This window comes from Nannospalax galili, unplaced genomic scaffold (genome assembly GCF_000622305.1).
Source record: "Nannospalax galili isolate Female #2095 unplaced genomic scaffold, S.galili_v1.0 scaffold768, whole genome shotgun sequence".
Taxonomy (NCBI): Eukaryota; Metazoa; Chordata; class Mammalia; order Rodentia; family Spalacidae; genus Nannospalax; species Nannospalax galili.
Window position 1 is genome coordinate 4,865,683 of NW_008360317.1, and position 26,315 is coordinate 4,891,997.

Sequence of the window (26,315 nt, forward strand, 5' to 3'; positions counted from 1 at the left end):
TCATCATTTAGGTTGAAGAAACACACCAGTAGTTAATAAAAAAGTATTCCCCCAAAACTGAGTCATCAGCTTAAAATTTGTCTGTGGTACTTTATTTTAAGACAACACATGCCTGGTCACAAAACATCTTCTGAGAGCAGGATACATCAGAAAACATACAGCATGAATCTGGATAATAAATCCTGGGCCTCTGCCATGTTCAAGGGGTGGAGCTGACACAAAATTGTTTTCTTCCCGGAAAAGCAAGGTTAACTGAAGCTGTGGAGCCCAGATGGCTATTAGATTTACAGCTATCTACAGCCTAGGGAGAAGCAGACTCCTTTAAAGGGTTGAGTTATGATGCCTCTCTATTGATTAGGTGAGAGCACCAGCCCTGTATTCAGCAGTCAGGGGATGAGAAGCAGAGGGGAAATGGTGGTAGTTATAGTCTTTATGTAATTTTCAAAGTCACTTCCGAAGTATAAGATGAGGTAATAGTTGAGTATCCCAGCAAAGGACATGAGGAACAGGAACAAGATGATGCGCTTCCCGAATATATACCCAGGGGTGCTGGAAAAGAAAGAAAAAAGGCAGTAGATGCAACACAAATGACACCCCTTTCACCCCAAAATATTGCCACTTTCAGACACAAGGGGGTTAAATTATAGCTCCTTTCACTAGGTAATGCTTCATTTACCCATTTGCTTTATAGTGAGGATGGAACTGTCTTTGCTATTATTAGTCATTGCATATATTTCAAAGCCAGGTGAAGGAGCCTGCATTCAAAGCCCGTCATCAGCAGGGCTCATCAGCACTGGCTTCCCTGAGTTCTCTTGATGCCCTTAACTCCAAGTCCTTGATGGCAAGAGGCTGGCAGGTTCTGACAGTGGTCAGACAGTCTGATTGAGGCTTAGGAATACTGTGGACTCATTAAGATCCTCTCCAAAGTAGTCCCTATCAGGACTGTCTATAAGGCCCATGCCAGAGGCTGGGTATACTAGAGCCTGTTGGGAGTGATGGTTTTAAAGAGCCAGTAACATTGCTTCAGTCTCCTGAGGCTGCCTGGAAAGAAGACAAGTTTGCTAAGCACCCAGCAATGGAAGACAGGATCTTGTGAGAGATGAGCTTTTTAATATCCCCCCACCCCGCCTTCCCCCTCAATCCTAAACTGCTTGGGCAGAGTATCAGCTGAGGACAAGAGACATTGTCTCATGAGAACTGACTACCTAATGCCATGCAAAGTCTACCTGTGTCCACTCTCCCTATGCGAGATCCTGTGGCTGCTGGGCCTAGGCCCATGTGAGTAGAGCTGGAATGTCTGGAAAGTCCAGTGAAATGGTTCAAGAAGGTTGTCAGTGAAGATCCAGCAAGGGAATCAGGGAGATCAGGACTGCTCACCAAGAAGAGCCAACTCAGCTGAACAGGTGGGGTCACACTGCTGCTGCTAGCTAGCATCGGGGAGCAGAGTCCGGCACCCCCAGTTTCATACCAGAAATTTTATCTATTTGAAAGGAACCCTAAAGGTTCTTTTTACATTTTTTAAAATCTATTTTTATTTTATACATATGAGTGTTTTGCCTGTATGTATGTAAGTGCACCCATGTTGTGCTCATGTTAGGAGATAGCCCATCTCCTCATTAGTGAGCAAAACTGATCCAAAAACAAAAGAGTTACACGACCACTTGGGTCCACTTCAAATTATATGTTGAAGTTCTAGCTCACCACGCCTGCTCTATGAGGACATGTGATTAGTCTGTTTTCCAGCTGGAGAAACTGAGCATAGACAGACTGAATGACTTTCCTAAAGTCACACATCCAAGAAGAGGCAGAGCAGGAGTTCAAACCTGCCTATGTGGGGCTGGAGTCCTGCTCTTGGTACCCACTGACTTCCTAAAGGCTCCTTGATACTTTGAAGATCAGGATTTGGTTATTTATTTCAAAATAAAGAGGCTCTCCACAAGCAACATGAAGGTTACATGGAAACACAAAAGAGGGATTATGCTCAACAATTCCCATCTGGAATGTGCTGGAAACTTCCAGCACCAGCTGCTGTGGTGTGGGAGATGGTGAACCTGAGCATCCAGAGGTCTGAATACCAGCCTCACTCTGCCCAGTCACAACCCTCCCCCATCCCACAAACACCACTCTTACTACAAGGGATGGATAAAAACTTTGCAATCTCTTCTGCTCTTATAATTCTGTTCTTTTCAATAGGGTAACATCACTTTAAACCAGGTGACTTCTGAAGGAAATGAAAACTGTAACTCCATGAGAGTGGGGTGCCTCCTCCACACACCCATGTATCTCCAACAAGCAGGCCTGTCATCAATATTTGTTAAGGGAAGGTGCCACGCTCAGAAAGGAGGCAGGAACAGCCTTCACTGATCCCCAAAACTCCAGCTTGAGTATGAGTCATATGAGGACCAAGTAGAAATGCAAGTCCCTAGGAGAAATTCTTATTCCATAAGTGTGGACTGGGGCCAGGGAGTTGGAATTTTTAATAAGCACCCATAGGCTTTCACCTTTAGAAACACCTGTTGACTTTTATCTGTGTACACAGGGCTTCCACAAGAAGCAAGTTTGTCCTCAACCTCTGGTGAAGTACCACTACAGTCTACCTTTGGAGGATCCCAAAAACCCTAAAATATTGACACTAAAGGAGAAAGATGAGTGCAAAGAGCCAGTTCTCCTCCTTTAATGCCTGGGTCCAGGCAACTCTCCTTTGAAAGGCCCACACCCACATTCCTTAGGTCTGTCTTATTTTCTTCCTAAATACCTCTCTTTCTCTTAAACTTGATGCCTAAAGTCTATGTTAAAGTATCTTAATAAAGTTCAACTATGCTTCAAAAATAAAACCAAATAAATAATAAAAATAATTTAAAACTAGACCCATAATTATTTCTGTAAGATGGATGTTTTGGCTTTTGCAACATATCCCTAGCTTGTTGGTTGTTCCCCAAATCATTTGGAATGAAAGAGGAGAAACTGAAGTCTGTCCTTAAATATTGCTTTATATCTATGCCACAGTGGAGCACAGGACAGGGAGGAAGGGCTCAGAAAGTGGAAGGAAGGGCTGAAAATAAGAGGCATGAAGTTCTAGGAGGAAGATTAAGAGAGGCTACAAAATCTTCACAAGGCAACTGAAAATCAGAAAGAAGATGTACTGGGCAGGAGGGGATAGAATGCATGAAGGGATCTCCTATTCACCCACCAAACCATGAATGAGTTAGGGCCAAAACAACTTCTAAAAAGAAGAGATGGCCTGGAGCCCAAGAGAGAAATTATCAAGCAAAGTTCCCATTAAGCCATGTCTCCTTCAGTTGGTGACTCCAAATTTGAGGAAGGTCCCAGGGGCACTAAAGCATTAGATAGCTACATCATCCAAGTGCAATACAGCCCAAGGACAGAGGGAAGGGAGGGAGATGGGAAGGTGGGTCCTTATCTAAAGAGGATCTTAGCAAATGGGTTCTAGAGGTAGCATTGGCAATTTTTAGGACCTAACTGTAGAGACCTTCAGGATCTATTCCTGTATTTTGGACTCTATGCTGCTCCCTGGGACTCTGTACCTCTACCTCTTCTTGGCTCTGTATCTCTACCCCAGTCCGTATGTCCCTACCTGAGTCTCTGTGTTTCTACCCCAGGCTGTGTTGCCTCTAACTCTAGCTCTTCAGGCTTCGTGCCTCTGCCTCAGGCCACATGCCTCTTCTTCAGGCTCTGTGTCTCTAGTTCCGGTTATAAGCTTGTGCTTTTGGGCTCTGTGACTCTGTCTTAGACTACATGCCTCTACCTCAGATGGTTTGCCTCCCCTCAGGCTCTATGTCTCTATCCAGGTTCTGTGCTTTTACTTTAAGCACTGTACCTCTACTTCAGGATGAAGGACTGTACCTCAGGCTGTTTTGCTCTACCTCGGAATCTGTGCCAGGCTGCATGCCAATACCTCAGGCTCTATGTTTCTATCTCAAGTGTATACCTCTACCTCAGACCCTGTGCTTCAACATTGGGCTATGTGATCTAACTTAGGCTATATGCCTTTAATTCAAGATCTGTGCCTTTACATCAGACTGCGCCTCTTCTTCAGGCTGTGTTTCTCTGCCTCCGGCTCTGGCATCGACCTCAAACTGTATGCCTGTAACTTAGGCTATATGCCTCTACCTCAGGCTATATGCTCTAACCTCAAGCTGTGTGTTTTTACCTCAGGCTGTGTACCTCTAATGCAGAAAGTCTGCCTCTGCATCTGCGTCTCCCTGAGACTCAAGACTCCGTCTCAGGCTCTGGCCTCTGCCTCCGGTTCTGGCCCTTAGCTCAAGATGAATACCTCTACTTTATTCACTATGCCTCAACCTTGGACTGTATTTGCCTGTAACTTGGGCTCTATTCATCTACCTCAGGTTCTGTACCTCTGCCTCAGGCTATATGTCTCTAGACCAGGCTGTAAGCTTCTACTTCAGGTTCTGTGCCTCTACTTCAAACCATATGCCTCCACCTCGAGCTGTGTGCCTGTAACTCAGGCTTAACCAAAGCTATCTGACTCTATTCCAGGCTGTATGCCTCTACCTCGACTCTGTGCCTTCACCTCAGGCTCTGGGCCTCTGCCTTAGGCTCTAGACTCTACTTCAGGCTGTGTGCCTCTAACTCCTGCTGCTTTTCTATATCAGGTTCTATGCTTCTTCGTCAAGCTGTATGCCTCTACCTCAGGCTCTATGCATCTAGTCCAAGCTGTAAGCCTCTATGTTAACTCTGTGCCTCAATCTCAAGATAAATGTCTCTACCTCAGACCATACACCTCTACTTCAAGCTGTGTGCCTGTATCTCAGGCTGTGTGCCTCTGCCTCTGGCTCTGTGCCTTTCCCCCAGTTTGTATGTCTGCATTTCAGGCTGTATTTGTCTCTAACTCAAGTTGTATGTCTCTACCTCCAGTTCTATTTTTCTAGCTCAAGATAAGTGCCTCTGCCTCAGGCTCTGAGGTGCTACCTCAGGCTCTGTGTCTCTATCTTAGGGTCTGTCTCTCTACCCCAGGCTATATGCATTCTACCTTAGGCATGCCTTTGTGCCTCCAACTCATGCTGTATTTTGGTCTAGATTAAGATTCAAATTTTCCTGTATGTATCATTTCTGTCAATGACAACTGCTCATAACTACATTAAGAAGGATTCTGAGACCAAGTGTTTCCAGGAAATGGGAGCCCATTGGTGGGAATTTAAATTTGTACAACCATTGTAACTGTACCTTATATTGGTACATTGTTGTGTATTGTTTAAGCTCAATGAGAAATTGGCCCTAGAAGCAGAGTTTCCGCCCTAACAACTGCCATTTTAGGCTCAAGCATGTTTGTCTCAAAGTGTCTCGAAGGCCCCTTGACTGAGGATGGGCTGGCCTCCCTAACTCTGTGACAGTAAGGAAAGAGACAGAAAGGAAAGACAACAGCAAAACAGCCCAAGAGTAAGAAACTCATGTCCTTGAAAACAGCTTGAACATAAACCATTTTAACAGACGTTACTACTGTTTATCCCTTGATATAAAAATGTCTACAGTAAGAAAGGCAGGCTAAACCGTCAGCTATGGGGAGCTTAGCCATGGAGAGGAAGCCCAGTCCGCAAGCCAGTTTGCTGCCTCAGCTTCTCCAGTGGGTTTCTACTGCATGCTTGTAAGTCCCTGGTTTGATAATGTTACTGTTTGTTGTTTCACTTGGAAGCCTCACCGGACTCTGTTCTGCCCAGGAATCTCTCTATCAAAAACTCTAGCTGATTTCCAACAATGTTTCCCCGGTTATTTCTGCTAGATGTTTTGAGTGCCTGATTTGATGACGTTTTCCTATCTATGTAGTATTTGCTATTTATTCCTTGGCTTGCTATATACTTAATAAACTCACTCATTCAAAACCAAAAGTACGGTTGTGGTAGATCATTCTCTGGACAAATAGAACAGCTATGTGGAAAACAATGTTGAAGTTCCTTAAAAACAACCAAAAGTGGGACTGGAGAGATGGCTCATCAGTTAAGAGCGCTGACTGCTCTTGCAAAGGACCTGGGTTCAATTCCCAGCACCCACATGGTGGCTAACAACTGTCCATAACTGCAATTCTGGGGGAATCTGATGCCTTCTTCTGACCTCCTCGGGCATGACACAGGTGCACTTACATACATGTAAACAATACACTCATTCACATAAAATTTAAAAATAATAAATAAAAAAACAACAAAAAGTAGCTACATGTTCAAACAACCCCACTACTAGCTACAGCCAAATAACCAAAATCAATGTATAGAAGAGACATCTGTCTGCACTTACGTATTTACTGCAATATTATTTGTGATAGCCAAGATACAGAATCAACTTAAATGTTCATCAGTGAATAAAGGTTTTATATTTTTTTCCTTTTATGGCTGAATAGTATTCTAAGAGTAGGTGTACATATATACATAGAGATAGAGATTTAAATTCAGCCATAAAAAGGAAATAAATTCTATACTTTGTAGCAACATGTATGGAACTGGAAAAAAAATCAAACACAGAAAGACATATCGTTGTGTCTTTATAGGTAGAAATTAAAAATCCTTGTCTATTCTCAAAGAAGTAGAGAACAGAATAGTGGTTACTAGTGTCTAGAAAATGTGTGTGAGAGGGAGGATGAAGAGAGGATGGTTAACAGGTAGAGGGGTGCAGTCAGATAGAAGAACAAGTCTTTAATGTTCTAAAGCACGGTGGGGTAATTATGGAGGCAACAGAGAGTCACCAGGGGAAAGGCATGGTCAGATATTTTCCAGGGTGAAAAACAATGAAAGATATCATTTAGAACAGTATTGATTAGAATGAAAGAGGCAGCAGGACTGCGGTTGAAGGGATAGGTAAGAATGCCATTAGAGAGGAATAAGACAGAGAGAAGGGGGGAAAAGCTTCCATCAAAACCTTCAGTTATTTCCTGACTGCAGCCCAGCTCATCATCAACTCTTCAAATCACTGAGCTCCACAAGCTTCCACCCTTCCCATGGGTAGCACCCACCTACCGCCCCCCCCCAGGAGGTCACTGCAGAAGTATGCAGTAGGGGCTGAGAGATGGCTCAGCTGTTAAGAGTGTTTCCTCTTCTTGTAGAGGACCAGAGTTTGGTTCCCAGCACCCATTTCAAGCAGCTCACAATGCCCAGAACTCCAGCTGCAGGGGATCGGACACCTCTGGCCTACTCAGGCACCTGCACTCATGTACACGCATACACACACACACACACACACACACACACACACACACACAAATAGCAATAATTAAAAATGAAAATAAACCTTTTAAAAAAGAAGTATGCTATCTAAAGGGAGGGCACATTAGCCACTAGAGAAGGTAGAGAATGTAGCCAAGAAACAAAGTGATGGGGAAGGCTGGATGAGGCACATCTGTAGACAGTGCAATGGGGAACCATCCACGGTCTCACAGTTGCATCTAACTGTGTCTCATATTCTCTACAGTCCTGCAGGCCCCCAGATCTGTTACTCCAGAGAAGCTGTGGTAAGTTACAAACTTTAGATCCCATTTCTATTGACAAACAATGAAACTTAATTCACAAGAGGCCTGGGAAATTAGACATAAAGTCACTGCTACCCCAGATTCTGCAGTTGGAAATAACTAGCATGTGGTGGTAAGAAATGTACAGCACGTAGTATTGAAGCATCCACTGTGAGTCAACACTATGCAAAGGAAATTTTTCATAGGAAAATCAGACAAGTCCCCAGCTGTATTTTCAGAAATCTCAAAGTTCAGGGAGGAGGGGATCCTAGTCTGTGTGCCCTCCATGCAGAGTGGTCCTCCTGAGCCTTCAGCGGCAGTGAGAATACTGCTCAGCATTATCACCCTCCTACCAGAATAGCATGCATCATACCAGGCTCTTGAACATCCTGAGACCCACCTCTGAGTTCTCTCTCCCAGGTAGCCCACAAAGTACTTCTGTCTCACAAACAGGTACATCAGTCCAGCAAAGGCAGCAGGAACTAAGTAGAGAAAAGAAAAGATGATGTGTCAGTTTCACAGTCTCCCAAACAGGCTTTGTTAGCACAGTAGTAACAGCCGGTCAGTCATGATGCCAGCACTGGTCACAGGTTCTGACAATGGAGGCTAGCATACACTTCAAACAAAAGTCATAGGGCTGGCAGAAAGTTAAGAGCTTTGACAACAGATTACCTTATGCCAGCCCTCCGCATGGTACACGAGGTACTTCTTTACCTACCATATCCTGTGAATTCTTTCAACATGTCTATCTCTAAATATGGAAACTGGGCACAGGTAGCCAAAGGGGCTTGCATAAGGCTATCAGCTGGTAAGACAGGAAAGGAAGGTGTCAGAACTTGAACTCAAGCCTAGTTCTGAGGTTTCTCTTGAGAGGATGTGCTGTACCCTCAGGGCTTCTGGTAACACAATGCAAGCTTCCTGGCTAATTTCTACTCTCTAGAGAAGGCCTCTAGGGAAGAAGGCTCATTTGCCTTCCAGCCGGTTGGGGAACAGCCACAGACAGCACCCCAGTCACCCTGTAGAATCTTGAACTTGGAATTAGGAGCTGAAAGCCCCAGTTCCACTAGGACTAGCGTGATCACTGGTTGTGGAGGGACAAAGGCTGATTACAGCTCTCCTACCTTTAAGAGTGAGTGGTGAATGGATGGGTTTGGGGGCACACACCTTTAATCCCAGCACTTTGGAGCTAGAGGCAGGCAGATCTCTGTGAGTTCAAGGCAAGATTGGTCTACATAGTGAGTTCCAGGCCAGTTGTGGCTACAGGGAGACCCTGTCTCAAAAAGACCAAAAAAAAAGAGACTAGTGAAATAGGACTATAAAAATAAAAACATTCAGGACTAGACAGGTGGCTCAGCAGTTAAGAGCACTGGCTGCTCTTGCAGAGGACTCAGGTTCAGTTTCCAGCACCCACATGGTGGCTAACAACCATCTATAACTCCAGTTCCAGGGAATCTGATGCCCTTTTCTGACCTCTATGGGCACTGTATGAAGGCAATACACTCATACACTTAAAATAGAAATAGTAAGTCCAAAATTTTTTTAAGAAATAAAAACACTCTGAAAACCTTCAAGCATCATTCACACTCTAAAGTAGCTTCCACAGCCAGAGATTGCCTAATGGTTAAAGTAGCTTCCACTGGTGAGCACTTTGCACAGGCCAGGCACCTCCAAGCACACTGGGGTCGTGGATTTCACAGCCACATGTTGGTTGGGACCACTTTGCTGTCTCCATTGGGTAGAAGATGAAATCTAAGCAAAGAGTAAAGGACCTATAAAAACAATTGTCTTTTCCCAGATCACCTCTGTGCCTGGCATAGTGCCTGATATATTTAGGTTTTCAAAAATATTTGTCAAATGAATTTTTTTAAGTTAGCAAAATAATCAGAGAAGTGATTCTAATTTCCAGATCTGTCTAACTTCAAAACTTTATCACCACCAGCAGCAGCAGCAATAACTTTTGTAAAGCTTCCATTGTTAATTTAAACCATGCAAAAGTAACAGTTTATTGGTTATAGATAGTCAAGATATCAGCAGTTATAAGGCTCAACTGATCTGTGCCAAGAACAGGTCAAGGGCTTTAGGCACATTATCTCCCTTTTTCGCCACAGGAATGCAAGACTAAGTAGATAATGGTCCTGTTTTACAGTAAGGAAACTTAGGCTGAGAAAAGCTAAAAAACACGCTGGGCATAATGGCTCACACTTGTAATCCCAGAACTTGGGAGGCTGAGGCAAGAGCATCACACGTTCAAGGCCAGCCTGGGAAACATCATGAGAGAGATGAAACTATGAGGCATGCCCTAATCTCTAAAAGTCCCACGATTACCACAATCAATGATTAGCCTTGGACAGTTCTCCCATCTGAACAACCCATTTCTCTTTCACTAGGAACATGAATTAATAGACAGCAGGGGTGGAAAGGGTTCATACCCACTGTGTTCTATAGAGACTGGGCAGAGACCTAATAGGCGTTTGGGTCATGTGGACCATGAACCAGCAACAGATTCAGGCCCTAAAATTGTGAAGTTAAGTAAGCCACTTGTCCCTCTAGATCTTGGGATGCTCTCTAAGAGCCTTGGAATAGAATGATCTCTGGAGTTCCTTTCAGCTCAAAAACTTGTATAATTCACTGTATTCATGAAAAATGACAGTGACCAACCAGGGTTGACTGACACATTTGAGCCCTGGCAACACCAATGTTTGTCTTGACAAAAGGTGCTTATTTTCAGGGCTCTGAGAAACCTTCAGACTCTGTATCTACGGAGCTGCTACAGATTTATCAAGTACCAACCAGACATAAGATTCATAATTCCTAGTATAAATGTTCCTTAACTTGATTTTTCCTATAATGTCAGGCATGTTTCTTATTTCACTCAGGACAGAAAATGGAAAATAAAGGATGAATTTACTGACAACCTTCCAGGTACCAAAAGAGGCTACAAATATCCCTTTAGTGGTTTCTGCTGTTCATCTAAGTGATTATGGGGGTGATATGTGCACTTGAGTGCAGATGCTCAAGGAGGTCAGAGACGTTGAATCCCAGTGGAGTTGGAAATGCAGGCAGTTGTGAGTCACCTGACCTGGATGCTGGGACCCAAAGTCAGGGCCTGTGCAAGGGCAGCAAGTGCTCTTAACCAATGAGCCATCTCTTCAGCCCCCTCCACCCACTTTTCTATGGTTCATCTCTGTTTTCTTTAGCCCTAAATATCAGAATTGGCTTAAAGAAGATGTTCAAAGAGTACTTATTATATAAATTAATAAAGTAAAGAGATGCTTAGGAAAATCCTAGAATTTAGAACTGAAAGAGTTGAGCTCTGATCCTGCCCCTGAGGTTCACCAGTTGAATAATATTGAGCAAATGATGTGTTTCCTGAACCAAAGTGTCCTCAAGGATAGTGGGAAACTAATACCCACTTGACATACTTTACAGAAGAATAGATGATGTTAATCCAATAGTTTGTCAAATGATTGCTTGTGGCATTTTTGCATGGGCCCCAATGGGCCCCAGAAGCTGGTCCATTCACCCCAAGCCACCACCAGACAAATGCCTTTCTGGTGCTCAATCTCCAAAGAGAACCCTCTCCCCTCAAAAATAGGATTCTGGTTTCAATTTAATTTGAAATCAACTCTGGAAATTAATCTGCTCTTCCAACTTGCTGAAGACAAGACTGTGTGTGGGCAGCTGATAACCCAGGTTAAGCTGGGGGCCTGGAATCCAGCCCATGACTCTCTAGATGCATGCCCACCATGCCAGGAGCTTATTAGCAGAAGAGCCAGTGAAAACAGTCCCAGAATAGATCCCCCAGGCGTTCTCATTTATAATGCCCTTGTATCTAAGCTAACACTGCTCACGGATTCTGAGTCACATTTAGCCTTAATCCACCCTTGTCAGTGCAGCACTCTCAACCAGCCACCAGGGAGCAAGCATTAGTAATGCTTTATCACATCACGCTGGGCTGGCACCAAATATGCCCAGAACATAACCTCCCCAGGGCTCTCATCTCTCCAGGGCTTTACAGATGGGAAGTAGAGGTCAGGTTGAGGCATTTCAACAAAATGCTTGCCCTTTGTACCTCCGTGAGCTGCACATTATAGAAAAAGAACTCACAAAGGAAAGTCACAGTTACCTTGGCTGCAAAGTAGTCCTGCAGTCCAGAGCACCACAAGGAAGGTGGGGTATGCATCTACACAGTTCTGGCTGTAGAGAAAACAAGGAGGAAAGAAATCAGAAAACATGTAACTACAATGTGGCTGAAACCCCAAGTTCATGATCACCATTGTGCAAGGATCATGGGCTCCCTCACCCTTCCTCTTACATCTACCCAAAAGAGGTGACAGCCAGCACTACATCTAACAGACAGCGGTGACAAGCAAGTGGGCTCAGAATCCATTAACTCTGCTCTTAGGTGAGGACGATGGGAGATGGGGCTTCTTGCTGGATTCACTTTGGCAGGGTTCCTGTGGCTGGCGGTGCCCAAGCACTTCTTGGAATTGACAAATGAGCAATGCAGACAAGGCGTGACCACGTCAGAGTGGGGGTGGCAGGGTGGGAAAAGCCCAAAGGCCCAACTAAGAAAAACTTGATGTCAGATGCTAGCAGCACACCAGGTAGAGAAAGGATCATCAAAGCCCCAAAGAAGCTAAGGTTCTTTCACAAAAACCCATTTGAGAAAATGTCTGACTGTGCTGAGTGCCAGGCACAGTCCTCACTCCCCAAGAATGCAGTCACTCTATGCCAGGCACTGTGCTAGTTTGCCATCTATCGCCTCCTTTAAACTCCCCACAGACCTATAGCTGTACAAGGTGACTCTATGAGTTTCCTTGGCTATTGTAACAAACTGCCACAAGCTCAGCAGCTTAAAACACCACAAATTCATCATCTCACCATTCCTGAGGTTAGAGTCTGAAATGGGTCTCCCTGGACTAACATCAAGGTATGGACAGGGCTGTGTTCTCTCTGAAGCTTTACGGGGAGTCCATTGCTTTGACTCTCCAGACTCCAGGGATCCCCAGCATTCCTTGGCTCATGGCCCCTCCCAACCCCAAACCCAGGGATGGCAAATGAGCCTTTCTAATGTGAAACCTGACTCCTTCCCATTGAAAAGATTCCATTTGTAGGTTGCAAAGATTGATCAGGGCTTAAGATCCCAGCCCCTATGTTGAGTGGCTCACAACCATCTGTAACTCTAGCTCCAGGGATCCGGCACCCTCTTCTGGACTCTGTTGGCACCCACACACACATGGCAGACACACAGACACATAAAAATAACTAGTCTACCCATATAATTCAGGGCAACCCTTTTCAAGGTCACTGAATTTCTCCATGCCAGGCTATAACAGCCTTCGGGATTAGGATGTATGCATTATTAAGGGCCATTATTCAGCCTGCCATAACTACCATATAGTCGTGTTTCAGATGAGAAGCTGAGGTCCAGAGCTGCTCATTAACCTGCCAGGGTCTCCCACCTGGGAGTGGGGGCTGAGGGGAGGCCAGGATTCACACCTGGTCAGTCTGTCTCCAGAGTCAGACCTGTAACTCTGACTATGTAAATAGTAAATGTCACTCTGAGGCACCTGCAGTCTAGACAGGGATAAAAAATATGTACAAGAAATATGGAAAAACAAAACAAAGGCTGGAGAGTTATACAGGCAACATGATACTGTGGAAAGAACAGTTGATTAGGACTTAGTCCTTGGTCTGACTTTAACCAGCTGTTCACAATTGACAATGCCACCTCTCCAGGCTTGGCTTCCTTACCTACAACTAAGAGAGCAGCAAGAACTATCCCTGGGCTCTAAGTCAGTGGTGCGACACAGAGATTCTCAGGTGGCCCCACACCAGCAGCATCCACGGCACCTGAGAACTTGTTAGACACACAAATGCTTGTGGTCGCCTCAGACACATGGCCTTAAGAAATGGGGAAGGGGCTCAGCAACCCTTGGTTAGTTAGCCCTCTGGGTAGTTCTGTGCCTGGTGTAGTTTGAGAATCATGGGTTAACAGGATCCAGACTATACAGGTGAAATCCAAAATGAGATATGCAAACTGCTTCTCACTAGGTCTCACTCCTTAATGGAGCCACTAAGAACTCTGGTACTCTGGTTCTAGTTTGAATATGGGTACATCCCCCAAAAGCCCATCTATTTACCAGAATGTGATCCTGAAGACCTTCAGGAGGTACATTTGTGGAAGACTATTAGGTCATCGAAGCTGTCCCCTTGAAGGGGATTATAGGACAATCTGTCTCCTCTCCTTCCTCCCCTTCTATATAGAGCTTGCTTCACTCTCCTCCTTCTCCTCCTGCCCCTCTTCCTCTTCCTCTTCTTCCTTCTTTCTCCTCCTCTTTCACCTCCCTTTTCTCCTCCTCCTTCCTGACTTGAGATATGAACACGCAGACTAACATATATATCCCCATTGTGACGTGCTGCCTTCACCAGAGACCCAATCCTATGGTACCATCTGATCTTGAACTTGAACCTCTCAAATCATGAGCTCAATAAATCAATTTCATAAGTAGCCTGAGACGGGTATTTTGTTATAGCAGTGCAAAATCAATCAATACAAGTGAATTAGCCAGTCCTTGTTCCATATAGTACAGAGACCCTGGAGAGGTCAGGTTGTCCTTGCCCAGCCACAAGGATCTTTATGCCCCTCAATGGCCAAAGAGTCTCTTACTGGAAAAGTCAGTGACAAAGCCACATCTCCTGTCCTGAGAGATAGACACAGTTAAAGACCAGGCACAGCACACAAAGCAGAGCCCTGCCAGCCTTACAGAGTGTCGTGCTCTGGATCTGCAGACATTCCACAGGTCTAGCAGACACCATAGGATTCCAAAGGGCCGGAGGCTCTTACACACCGTCCATTTGCAGTGCCGTGCTTACCATTTAAACAGGGCCACAGTTAAAATGCAGCAGCCCAGTACAGCAGCAGCACTCCTATGCTCACATGTCAATAAAGGTGCAGAACTTCAGCCTCAGGACTGGGAACATGCAATCCATTTCCCACTCAGGAAAACTAGAGAAAAGCTCCTCTTTCAGCTGGTTGAATAACACCCTATGTCAGATGATCAGATCGAAAATCTATTCATATCAAAGATTTCTCCATGCTTCAGCCTCATTCTCATGTTTGGGGGGATTTTGTTTGTTTTGAAGTAGTGATTTTCTTTGGTGTGGGGAGATCCTAATGTGTGGCGGGGCAGAGGTTGATGTGGGTATCTTCCTCAATCATTCTACGCCTTATTTTTTGAGACAGGGTCTGGAGCTTGTGGATTGGGCTAGACTGCTGGTCAGGGAGTACCAGGGAGCCACCTATACCTCCCCAACACTGGAGTTACAAGCTTGTGCCATTGTACCCAGCTTTTTCTTTTCTTTTCATATGGGTGCTGAGGATGGAACTCAGGTCCTCATGCTTGCATAGCAAGCACTTTTCTGACTGAGTCATCTCCACTGCCTCTGAAGTGGTGATTGGGACTGGGTGATGAAAAGGTGGAGAGGAGGGGGGGGTACCCTTAATTGCTCAGGAATCTATTCCTTAGAGAAAACTGTTCAGTGAGTAGAACAGGTCTTCAATTCTTCCTACTATTATTTCAGTCACCTTGATTCCTAATAAAACATATTCATTACAGAGTTGGTAGAGTTGAATGAAACCTTCCCAAAATGCCCTTTCCTACTGACATATTGCTATTATTTTGGATTTTTCTTTTCATGAGTGTGATGATGATGGTGGTGGTGATGGTGGTGGTGGTGGTGGTGGTGGTGATGTAAACCAGAAGTGATAAACCCATCTTGACTCTCACTTTGAGGTCTAAACAGGGTCTGCCTAGCTAATCTTGCAGTAATTCACCATGTTACATTCAAGTTAAAGCCCTACAGCCTCACTGTCTTATGGAGCAGAGGTCTTAGGCTCTTTCTTTTTTTCCCACCTGGATGAATACAATAGAGACTCACCTTGAAATTCTGTTCATTTGTTTGGATAAATTTAAGGAAATACCATGAATAAGAGTTAATAATATTATCAGTTCTAGGATCATTGTAATGAGTGACTTTGAATAATTGTACAAGCCTACACTGCTTGAAGGTGGTCCACAGTGGACACCAAGAGATGCAGGAGTGTCGTGACAGGGTGGCATCTCTCAAAATGTGTTCTGACAAAAAAATGAGAGGGAGGAGGAATATCTTGAAAAACTAAGACAACCCCCTCTTGGAGAACTAAGAACCATGCTGCCCTGAGCACATTACAGGTTCTCAGAGATCACTATGAAGAACTTGTTCTTACTACGCTTGTTAATGACCTGTGAACTTGGAACGACAGAACACACTTTAGGAAATTATGCATCTCCTTTCGGTAGCTGTGCTTACCTGTACTCACAGGGATGAACCCACAGTCATCTAACTAGGATTTTTCACCCAAACCAAACTTTAACTACAGCTTACTAGCTGTGCTCATGCTCCAAGAGCAGTGCATTGAATTGCGTTCTGTACATGTGAAAGAGTCAAGGTACAGCTCATTTTCTCTCTCAAGCCCTGAGTCAGCAGTGCCCTAGTGCAAGACAGGTAGTCAGAAAGGCCATTAATCAAGGCCAAGTCTGCTCTGATGGCCTGTGCAGGCTGGGGCGTCCATTAATTCACTGCCCTGGAGTTTCAAGCTATCTATATTCCTCAGCAGTCATAATTCATGCGAACATAACACGCATTCGGCTCTTCAGTGCACCAGTAAATACCATTTATCCTTCATGCTATTTTTCCTTCCCAGCCAAAAGATCAAACATTCATGATTTTATTCCTCATCAACAACAACCTGGATCATGCAAGCTTATGACAAATCTGTTTATGCATAAGTTGCATAGAGTATATGTACTACTAGGAAGCTGTATGTGAAAAATGGGTGCGGCATCGTTTCTTACAATTTAGATAGCAAGAGGAAATACATGCTCTTTCTTCCGGCCCCTTTCCTGGTGCTTTTGGCGGCCCCTGGAGAATCTTTGCTGAAATGACTTTTTATCAGAAAAACACATAACCTTCTTCCTGGCAGTCTCCTGGCACAGGCAAACATCCAGAGTACCCCTGGGTTTGGCCACCATGCAGTAGCCTGCTACACAGATCTCCAGTCTCTTTGTATAACCCTACATGTGCACACACACAGATGGTTGTTGGCCCAGAGAGGAAGTGGTCTTTGTAGCACAACCACAGTAGCATCTGAGCAATCTTTATTTTACAGAAAGTTCTCTTCCTCATCTCTTTACTTCCTACCTCTCTACATGACTCCCCTACCCCCTCAATCTCCTTCTCCTCTCAATAAGACCCACAGATTTTGAAACCCGGGCTGCAGGGTAGCTGTGGCAGGCACATCAATTGTTCACTACTCTCTTTGTATATATTCCTGCCTCTGGAATCCCCATGCAATCACAGAATGTCCAAGCCGCTCTCCCAAGTGATGACACTCAATCACCAGCCAGAGGGCACTTCTGCAATTTGGAGGTTGGCAGCCATCAAGGTCAGATATAAGCATACCGAGCTCTTAGAAACAGCCATTTCACTCCTATAGGGAAGTGGCAGATATGGGATGGCCAAAGTCAGGTGTGGTGATACACATCTGGAATCCCAGCACTAAGTGAGGCAAAAGCAAGAAAATTACAAGTTTGAGGCTGGGCTACATAGTGAGACTCTGTGTCAAAATGAAAAATTAAAAAAAAAAAAAATCAGTGAGGCCACCCAGGCTGCTCCATTTCTTATGCATTGCCCAGTGCAATGGGAACTCATCTTCTGTGAAGGTACAGAGCCTTTCTACTGTCTCTTCTTACTAGAGGATTGAAGATTCCACAAAAACCCAGTATCAGGAGCTGGAGAGGTGCTCAGTGGTTAAGAGCACTTGCTGCTCTTGGAGAGGACCTAGATTCAATTCACAGAGGCCACATGGTGGCTTACAACATCTTGTAATTCTAGCCCCAGGGGATCTGACACCCTAGGCACACATGTGGTGCGCATACATACATGCAGACACTCACACAGAAAAAATAAAAATAAACAGCTCTTAAAAAAAAAACCTCAACATCACTGTGAGAATGTAACTGTCTGAACAGAGGACGCTGTTCTTCCCACTGCGGGATGGTGATTACTTTCTTCCAATTCCACTTTCAGAGCAGATTTTGTCCCCACCCCTGATCAGAGATAACTTTACATCTCACACACAATGTGCCTGAGGGACCCTTTTGTATTTCCCACACAGAAAATGGTGTGGAAAGACTGGGGGTAACCTACATATTTTTCCTCTCCTGCTTCAAATGGGACTGTAATATCACATCTCTTTCTTAACATTTTTTTCAAAGTTTAACAATTTTTTATTGAAATTTTGTAGATTTCATCGATCTTAATCATATTTAGACCCCCTTCCCCTTTCTGCACCCACCCATAGCCCACCTACAGGAGTTCATGCATTCTGTCATATACCTTAAGGCCTACCGAGTCAAGTATTATGTACCTAGCTGTCTCTTGGTGTGAGTTCATCCACTGGTGCCTGTTCACCTATCTAGGGTCATGTCCTTAAAGATCAACTCTTCCTCACCCAGCAATGATCAGTTGCCAGTAGTTCCTCAGATAAGGTTGGGGTTCCCGACCATTTTTCCAGTTCTATGCTGGTTTTTATCTGATTGAGTTTGCATGGTCTTTGTGACAGCATGCATAAATCACATCTTTTAATGCCTTAAATTTACTCTGAGAATTGATGCCCCCAAAGACCCAGATGTGAAGAAAGACACCTCCCTGTGGTGCTTCAGCAAAGATTTCCTTGAGCTTTAACTGCCAGAATAGCCCTGGTTGAGGTGTCTGCTTGGAAGAGCAGAGGGGTGGGATAAAAAGCAAAGGCCTAGCTCTGTAGAGGCAATGTGAGTGGCTTAAAAGGACCAAGGGACCAGATGGTATCTACACAAGGAAAGGGAGAGAAGAGAAGGTATGTCCTTGAGGTCTGTCCCACCCATATTCTGGAGTCTGTGTAGTCCACAAGAAACCACTGATAGCTAAGTGGGGTCTGCCATCTCTAAGTTACATAGATCTGGTAGGGGCTGGGAGCCATCTGACCTTCCCCATGCGTCCCTGGCTTTGTTCCTACTGTTGTTCCTTTGGAAGCAGTTCTGGGAACATCAAAGTTACCCTGGGCTGGAACTGACTCCAGCTACCAAGGTATCCTACAGCAAACCATGGAGACTTCCTTCCCAACAGGCCTCTTAGTCAGGGACAACACCCCTGGATGACCTTCTTTAAATACCTTGTGCATAAAAGAAAAAAGTAACATTCTTTCAGATTTACATACTAAATAGATCCCCAGAACCCTCTTTCCAGGGTCATTCAAGTAGGTGTCTCCCAACAACTTTTCTATTTAATAGTCAAGGCAAGAGGGCAGAGAAATATATTGCACAATGCCTCATTCTTACTGTTCTTGTTCTGACTGTGCAAGGGGACCCCATGTATGAAATGTACTGGTGTCACTTCCAGACTGCCACAGGCAAGGTGAGGGTGGTGTATGGAAGACTTCTAGAGCTGTTGGGAGTCACAGCTGGCCCATGCTGAAGGATGCCCACACCCACAGGAAACTGGTCAGCTCAAGCACTAAATGACTGACTCAGTGTGTCTGGACTATGGGGACCACACCTCCCTTCCCCCAAAACCCACTTCCTTCCTCCAAGGCTCCTGCTCATGAAGATGAGGAAGGGCAGCAAGAAGCCTTCCACATGAAGTTTAACCTTCCTAGAAACCTGCCTCCTGAACACTCTGAAGGCTGACTGGGGCAGATGTAGCCTGGAGGACAATCTCACTCCCTTATGCCCAGCCCACATTCCCACTGTTAGATCGGCATCTGAGTTTGGACTCACTTGGCAGTGTAGACCCGCTCGAAGGCAAGTGTTCCGGTCCTCTGGAAGCTCCTCCCATTTTGCATCTTGCTTTCATGTTCCACCTTGTGGGCAAAGAATCCTGCCAAATGGAAAGGGTTGGATTTGGTTCATAATCAAGAACATTCAAGAGTCTGCTCTTTGTTGCACTAGAATATTAACATGCCTCCTTGATTTGACGTCCAAACAATTCACGTTCTCCCTGATTCAAACGTCACCTAGCAAAAATGCATTCAGCAGCTCTCCTTACCCATGCATTTAGTGCTGGGATGCAGTGGCGAGCAAGGCACAAGATTTCACACTCTAAAGAAATAGGCAACCTGGGAAAGTAGATGACACTACAGAGTGAGCGATGTGGAGAGGAGATTGAATGAGGTCATGGGGCTCTGAGGAGTCAAGATAGCAGCTTAACTCATCATTTGGGTCACAAAAGGATTTCTAGAGGAAATGGTGCCTAAGATAAAATCTGAGGGATGAGAGGGGAGGTCACTGGACTCCGGTGGAATAGCATATGAAAAGGTCCAGAGGCAAAGGTCCAATAGCATATCTGTGGCTCAATATGTCCAGCTCAGGATGGGGATGGACTGAACAAGGATCAGGACCCAAGAGAATTACAAATGAAGCCAAAGACACTGTTGTTGAATGGCTATTTTAATGGCATATCTGTTAGCCATTGCCATGAGCCAAAAGTTTGACTTGCACCTGAGAATAAAGCAGACTACGATCCTTGGCCAAAAGAGCTCACGTTCTAAAGAGTACAGTGAAGGAGACAGGCAACCCAGGAAACAAAACACTTGAGTTATAGTTGTACAACATGTTAAGCTATGAACAAAACAGAAAGGAGAAGGCTGGAGGGTACAGCTCGGTAGAAGAGCTTGCCCAGCATGTACAAGACCCTGGGCTCTAGCTCCAGCATGAGGGAAAGAGAAACAGAAGGGCTAAAGATGTAAGGAGGTAAAATCAGGAAGATCAGGAGTTCAAGATCATTCTCAGTTACATAGTGAGTTTGAAGCCAGCCTGAGATACATGAGATGCTGTCAAAAAGCAGAGGCAGGGGGATCTCTATGAGGTCAGCCTGGTCTACATAGTGAGTCCAGATGAGCCAGAGCTACATAGTGAGACCCTGCCTGGAAGAAGAGGAAGAAGAGGAAGAGGAAGAGGAAGAAGAAGGGGAGGAGAAGGAGGAGGAAGAAGGAGGAGGAGGAAGAGGAGGAGAAGGAGGAGAAGGAGGGGGAGGAGGAGGAGGGGGAGGAGGAGGAGGAGGAGGAGACAGCAAGGGGAAGGGAAGGGAGGAGAGCAAAGGAGAGGGGAGGGGAGGCGAACCTAATAAAAGGCTACCAGAGTGCATAGGATGCCCAGAGAGGGATTCAGGGAGAAGGCAATACCTGAGCCAGGGTTCAAAGAAGCTAATCACTGAGAAATGCCCACTGGGTGTTAAGGAGAATGGCTATGCCCCGGTAGGAACTGTGTGGAGAAGTTAAAGGGAAGGGAGGAGAGCAAAGGAGAGGGGAGGGGAGGCGAACCTAATAAAAGGCTACCAGAGTGCATAGGATGCCCAGAGAGGGATTCAGGGAGAAGGCAATACCTGAGCCAGGGTTCAAAGAAGCTAATCACTGAGAAATGCCCACTGGGTGTTAAGGAGAATGGCTATGCCCCGGTAGGAACTGTGTGGAGAAGTTACTGATTAGCATGTGCAGAGCAACGACATCAGGAGAAAGCTGCCATGACTTTGGTGTGACAAACACTTAGAAAAGGCAGATCCAGGACCGGAAGAACACAAGAGCTGATTAAGGGCATGGCTGCAGGCATGCAAGACATGCAAGAGGACAGAATCCGGAGGGTATGACAATAGGGAATAAAGGCTTTCTCCCGTCTCTCTTATTTTCCTGTATTCCATCTAGAAAGTAAAAAAGGGAAAATGTTATTGGGTTCTTTTCCATCAGTTTCATATATGTCTCCTCCAAAAGATATGAAAAGGATGCCTTACCAATTACAATGAATAAAAGGCTTTCATGGTTTTCTTTTTGACAAAAATATACTCCTTTGTAAAAACATGGCCATTTTGAGCATATCTAAAAGGCTGGCTTGTGCAAAAGAAAGTTCACCATACTCTGGGTATTCTAGTAGGAACTTGACATGTGTTCCCTTACTGAATCTCACATGGGCCCTGTGAAGAGGGTGGAGGTGTTCAGGGTCTGTAGGCAAGATGACCACTGCTCAGGGAGGGCTCGGACTCAAAGCCACTGTGTGCCGGGGAACAGAGAAGCTGGGAACTCCGGTCCAGCTGACTACAGCAAGCTGTGTCTTTCCTCTCGCTGTCAAGTTGCAGGGTTCCATCAGCTGCACAGGACATAAGTCTGCCTATTCTGAATGTCTCTACTTAATAGAAAACATAACAGAAGATTCTTAACATTTTCTTTGCAAACCCAAGATGGAGTCTCTTGTCATTCAACACGTAAACAAGACTGATATGAAGAAGAAACTCAAAGTTCATTTCCTCCATCAACAACATCACTTAGCCACACTTCTGTTGGTCTTTCCTTCCTCTCTGTACTCAAAAAGCAAAGCCTTCCTTTTTCTCAAGGACAAGCCCTCTACCTGCAGTCTAGACCCATCCCTCCGCATTCTTCACGTCTTTGCTTCATTCAGAACTCTGTCTCTTCTCCTTCTCTTCACCTCAGAAACACCTGCGTATCTTTCCCACCCATAAAACAAATCATAAGCAAGTCTTTATCAGTCTAATATTCTACAACATCAACCTCTCCTTCCTCTTTACAATCAGCTTGGAAGAACTGGCCACCTTCTTTACTCCTCACCACACACTCACTCCCTAAGCCCTTTCATTCTCCAGTAGGTTCCAGAAACTACGCAAAGACCAACCACACTTATCCTGACTAGCTGTTAATATCAAACCAAAACCAGCAAGAGAAAGAGAGACAAACATGCCCAAATAGCTGCAAACAGTTGCTCAAAATTCTCAGAATTCACCAAATGCTGGGTACTGATGGCTCCTGAACCATCACATCCAGCAATAACCACCAAGGAGAGCCATCACCCCGCTCCACTTCTCAGGGGAGGAACCCAAGGGTCAGAGAACTTAAAGAAGCTTTTCAAGGTCATGTAAAAAGATCTAGAGATTTTAGTTAGTTAATAGAAGCCAGCAGAGTAATAGATACAAGTCCTTAGAGGAATAGCTTATAGAGACTGAGCAGTTTCTCTGCACGTCTTCACTTCCAAAAGAACCCCAGAAGAGAAGAGATGGCTCAATAGTAAAAGACTCTATAAACCGTGTGAGGAGCAACATTCTGCAGGGACATTACGGCTAACATCGTAGGCACAAAAGCAAGCACAGTCTAAGCTTTTCCAGACAGTAGTACCAGGAACAATGGCTATTGACACTGGGCAGCAGATTTCAGCTTGACATAAGGAAGGACGTCCTGAGTAATAAGTATTTGAATGAATGAATTGAGGTAATACAGCTTGTGTTTACTCTAGATTCGCATACTTGGAGATGAATCTCATCTTTATCACAAATGACTTGGGGATTTCAACCAGTGATCTAACATTCGAGGCCTCATTTTGCTTATCAGCAATGCAGGAATAATAATATAAGCACGATCTATATAAAAGGGTGAAATGAATAAATAAGGTAATAAATATTATATACAGCATGGGGCACTGTGCTTGACACAATGCAAGCTCTCAATAGGCCCAAGGATGGGAAGGACAAGCTCAGGGGATTATCCAGGTTAAGATTGGTGGGGGTGATGTAAAGATTCCTGCACCGAAGAAATTTTATGACTTTGTAATTCTGCTTCTACAGCCCATAAGACTCCAGGTTGAACTGTTAAACCTTCCAATATGGTGCCCATGTAGTTCCCTGTGTGTGTGTATGCTGGGGTGGGAAAAGAGGGACAATGGCAGCTCAACTTCCCTGTGAGCACAATGCTCACAAGCCGTTAGCCCTGCAGGGCGATGGCAGTTCCCATCTCGCCTTCAGACGAAGAGACTTAAAGAAGAGCAACTGAGCAACTGTCTCGGCGGGGAGGCAAGAGTCTAACTCCTCCCACCTTCTCTAGCCACTCCATGGGCCGAGGGGACACACTTCTGCTAGAGAGCATCCTTCTTCTGCCTGTGAGCAGCCCTCCTCCACTCATCTCCCCCAGGCTCATTAGTTTGGTTTCCTGTAAAAAAACACTCTCTCCAAATACAGGGCCATTCTACTTTTGATGGGGTTGTTTTCCCAATAAATCCACTGTAATTTGAAAATATTTTAAGTCAAAAATGCATTTTAGTCACCTAACCAACTAAGTGCCACAGCCTCACCTGGACCACCTTAAATATGCTCGTAATACTCCTGTTAGCCTATGGTTGGGCCAAACCATCTGTCACAAAGCTTATTTTGCAATACTTTCACTAACTTATTGCATATCCTGTTGAACATGGAAAGGAGAATAGTTATGCACGTACCCTTTTGTGCCATGATAAAGATGAAAATCACAAGTGGAACCATAGTAAGTTGGGGACCATCAGCCTGTTTTTCCCAGGTTTGCCTCAGGTCAAATTTGGCAGGAAAAAGTGAAGGGTTTCCGACCACTGTCCAGGGAAAGCACAGTATCTGTGTTCCCAGACAAGCTGAGCTTTGATGGTTTGGGGCTAGGTTTCTTAGCTTGCTCTGTTCTCTCAAACTTGCATTTTGCTGGCCTGGAAGAGGGCTGGCCACAAGTTCAAACCTAGATGACTAAAGAGTGTTTGAAGGCGAAGAGGGAAGTTGAACCAGGCAGGCGGGGCACTGCCCATCCTCAGAAAAACAGGCTCACAGGGCGTACTGAGAATGTGGGGCCAGCCATCACTGGCAGGGTCCATAACTCATTGCCTTGGGGACACAGTGTTCAGTGCCTGGTAGCAGCATTGGAAAAATTTTTAAACTAACAGGAAGTTTTCAGAATGGCATTTTGAGGTGAAGGGTAAAAAGGACAGGTTTTTGCATATCTTTTTAACTCTAACAGATACGTTTACGGTTGCAACACTGAAGTTCATTAGAATTGCAAAGAGAGACCAGACTTACATCTGGACCTTAGTGTTTACCTAAGCTCACAGTTACAGATAAGAAATGTTGCCTCTCAACTCATTGAAACCATTCTTGTCCTAAACAGCCATCCTCACAGGACTTCAGCCTTGTCAGGGAGCTCAGGCGCCTCCCCAAGAGGAAAGCAGAACCTATCCAAAGTCGCTGTGTGGTGTACAGGGGCCTTTCTGCAGCTCTATAAGGCAGCAGCAAAGCCCCTCCCTGAGTGCAGGGGGGATGGCTCTGTGCCATCACTGGCCCCATGCTACTCTGGTCCCACACTGGCTGTTCTACCTGACTCCTGGGGGGCTGCGAAGGGAGGAGCAGTGATTGTGCTGACATAACCTGGCCATTTGTTTGCCCAATGTGAAAGGTCTCCAGCCCAACAGTATAGCCCCCGCTGACCCAGACTCAAGTCATCCAGGAAGCCCCCATCACACGCATCATTTGGTGGCACTCCATTCAAGTAGTTGCCGTGTCCTGTTACTGTCTCACATGATCTGTGAGCAGTCCTAGCCTTTAGGATGCAGCTGTGAAGACTCAGACATCACCACTCCCCAGCTGTGCTATAGAAGACAGCTTCCACCCACCTGTCCCCATCACCTACCTCAAGCATTCTCAAAACTTGCTAGGCTTCTCTGGAAAAGCCTAGAACCTTCTAGAGAGAGAGGTGAGCCCCACCCCTTCTCAATTAAAAGAGAAGAAATGACTGTTCCATAGCTGGAGCCCAACAGCTTCCCCTGATTCATCTCTAAACTGAGCAGAAGCTGGTGAAAGTGAACTTGAACTTGCCAGTTGAGCTTAGTTCCAGCTACAATGGCAGGAGAGAGGGCACCAGTCACCTGTGCACCAATGCCCATCAGACACAGTAAGTACTGTACAGAGGGGAGGGTTAGAGGGGAGACCCTACCCAGACCTGAGCAAGCACTGCCCCCCACCCATGCAACTGCCTTCATGGGATTGTGGGTTTCCTGCTGTCCTCATTGCTTGAAGGCAAGAACCACAGCAGTCTTGCTTACCCCTCTATCACTAGGTCCCCAGGACACTATTCGGTGCAGAGCAAGGTCTCCATGGGCCTGTGCAGATTAACTATTCACTCCATCCTGTCAAATTACAGAGCCAAGGGTATCCTGTATGAAACAGCAATGCCTGAGGAAGTGGTGGCCTAAATAAGCTGCTTGTTCCTCTCTGAGCCGCAACTTGATAGTGTATGTGTTAGCATGAAGAGAAGATAGTTGGGTACAAAAGTTCCACATTGTTGCTCCATATAGGAAACATGCCTTAAAGAGTGGAAAACTGGGCCTCTCTGATTTAGGAGGCCCAGGGGAAGCCTTACACTGTGCCCAGTCAAAGAAATCCTCAGCATCTGTCCACAATCAAGACGGGGACAAATATCAGAACATCGTAAGGTGGATCAGTATTCCAAATTCCAAAGCCCAACAGTGTAAACATGAGGAAAGACCATGATGCCATCGCAGCTGTCCTTAATAATTACTTCCCTATTTTCTTTTAATAATTGTAAAACACAAAGCCACTGGTGTCTTTCTAAAAGCAGTCTGTAAAAGACCTAGCTCAAAACTTCAAGGTGACAGTTCTACACAGCTGTTCCTTTCACAGACCTCAGTGCCCTGCTTGGTTTGTAACTCTTAATAATGTTAATGAAAATGCAAAGAAACAAGAACATTTTTCTCCAGATAGATCTATAAAAGATAGATGATGGATACATAGATACATAGATTATAGATAGATGATGATAGATAGATAGATAGATAGATAGATAGATAGATAGATAGATAGATGATAGATAGATCTGATAGATAGATAGATAGATAGCCTTAATGAAACACCTATTTAATTTTTATGCTAGAGTTCCTAATGATCTAAATGGTACTCAAAT

At 45.0% G+C, this 26,315-nt stretch overlaps 1 protein-coding gene across 2 annotated transcripts in view; it reads right to left on the bottom strand.

Moving 5' to 3' along the window:
* Nucleotides 1–70: 70 nt before the first annotated feature.
* Nucleotides 71–26,315, bottom strand: part of Alox5ap (arachidonate 5-lipoxygenase activating protein) — a 27,357-nt gene continuing 1,112 nt past the window's right edge. The window contains exons 2-5 of one of the 2 annotated variants that reach the window (XM_008825040.3): nt 19,333–19,432; nt 11,598–11,668; nt 7,872–7,953; nt 71–549 (exon numbers count right to left, since the gene is read on the bottom strand). In XM_008825040.3, coding sequence (XP_008823262.1) covers nt 387–549; nt 7,872–7,953; nt 11,598–11,668; nt 19,333–19,432 — 416 coding nt within the window. In that variant the 3' untranslated portion in view covers nt 71–386. The remainder of the gene's footprint in view (nt 550–7,871; nt 7,954–11,597; nt 11,669–19,332; nt 19,433–26,315) is intronic. The other variant, XM_017796091.2, reaches the window with a different exon arrangement.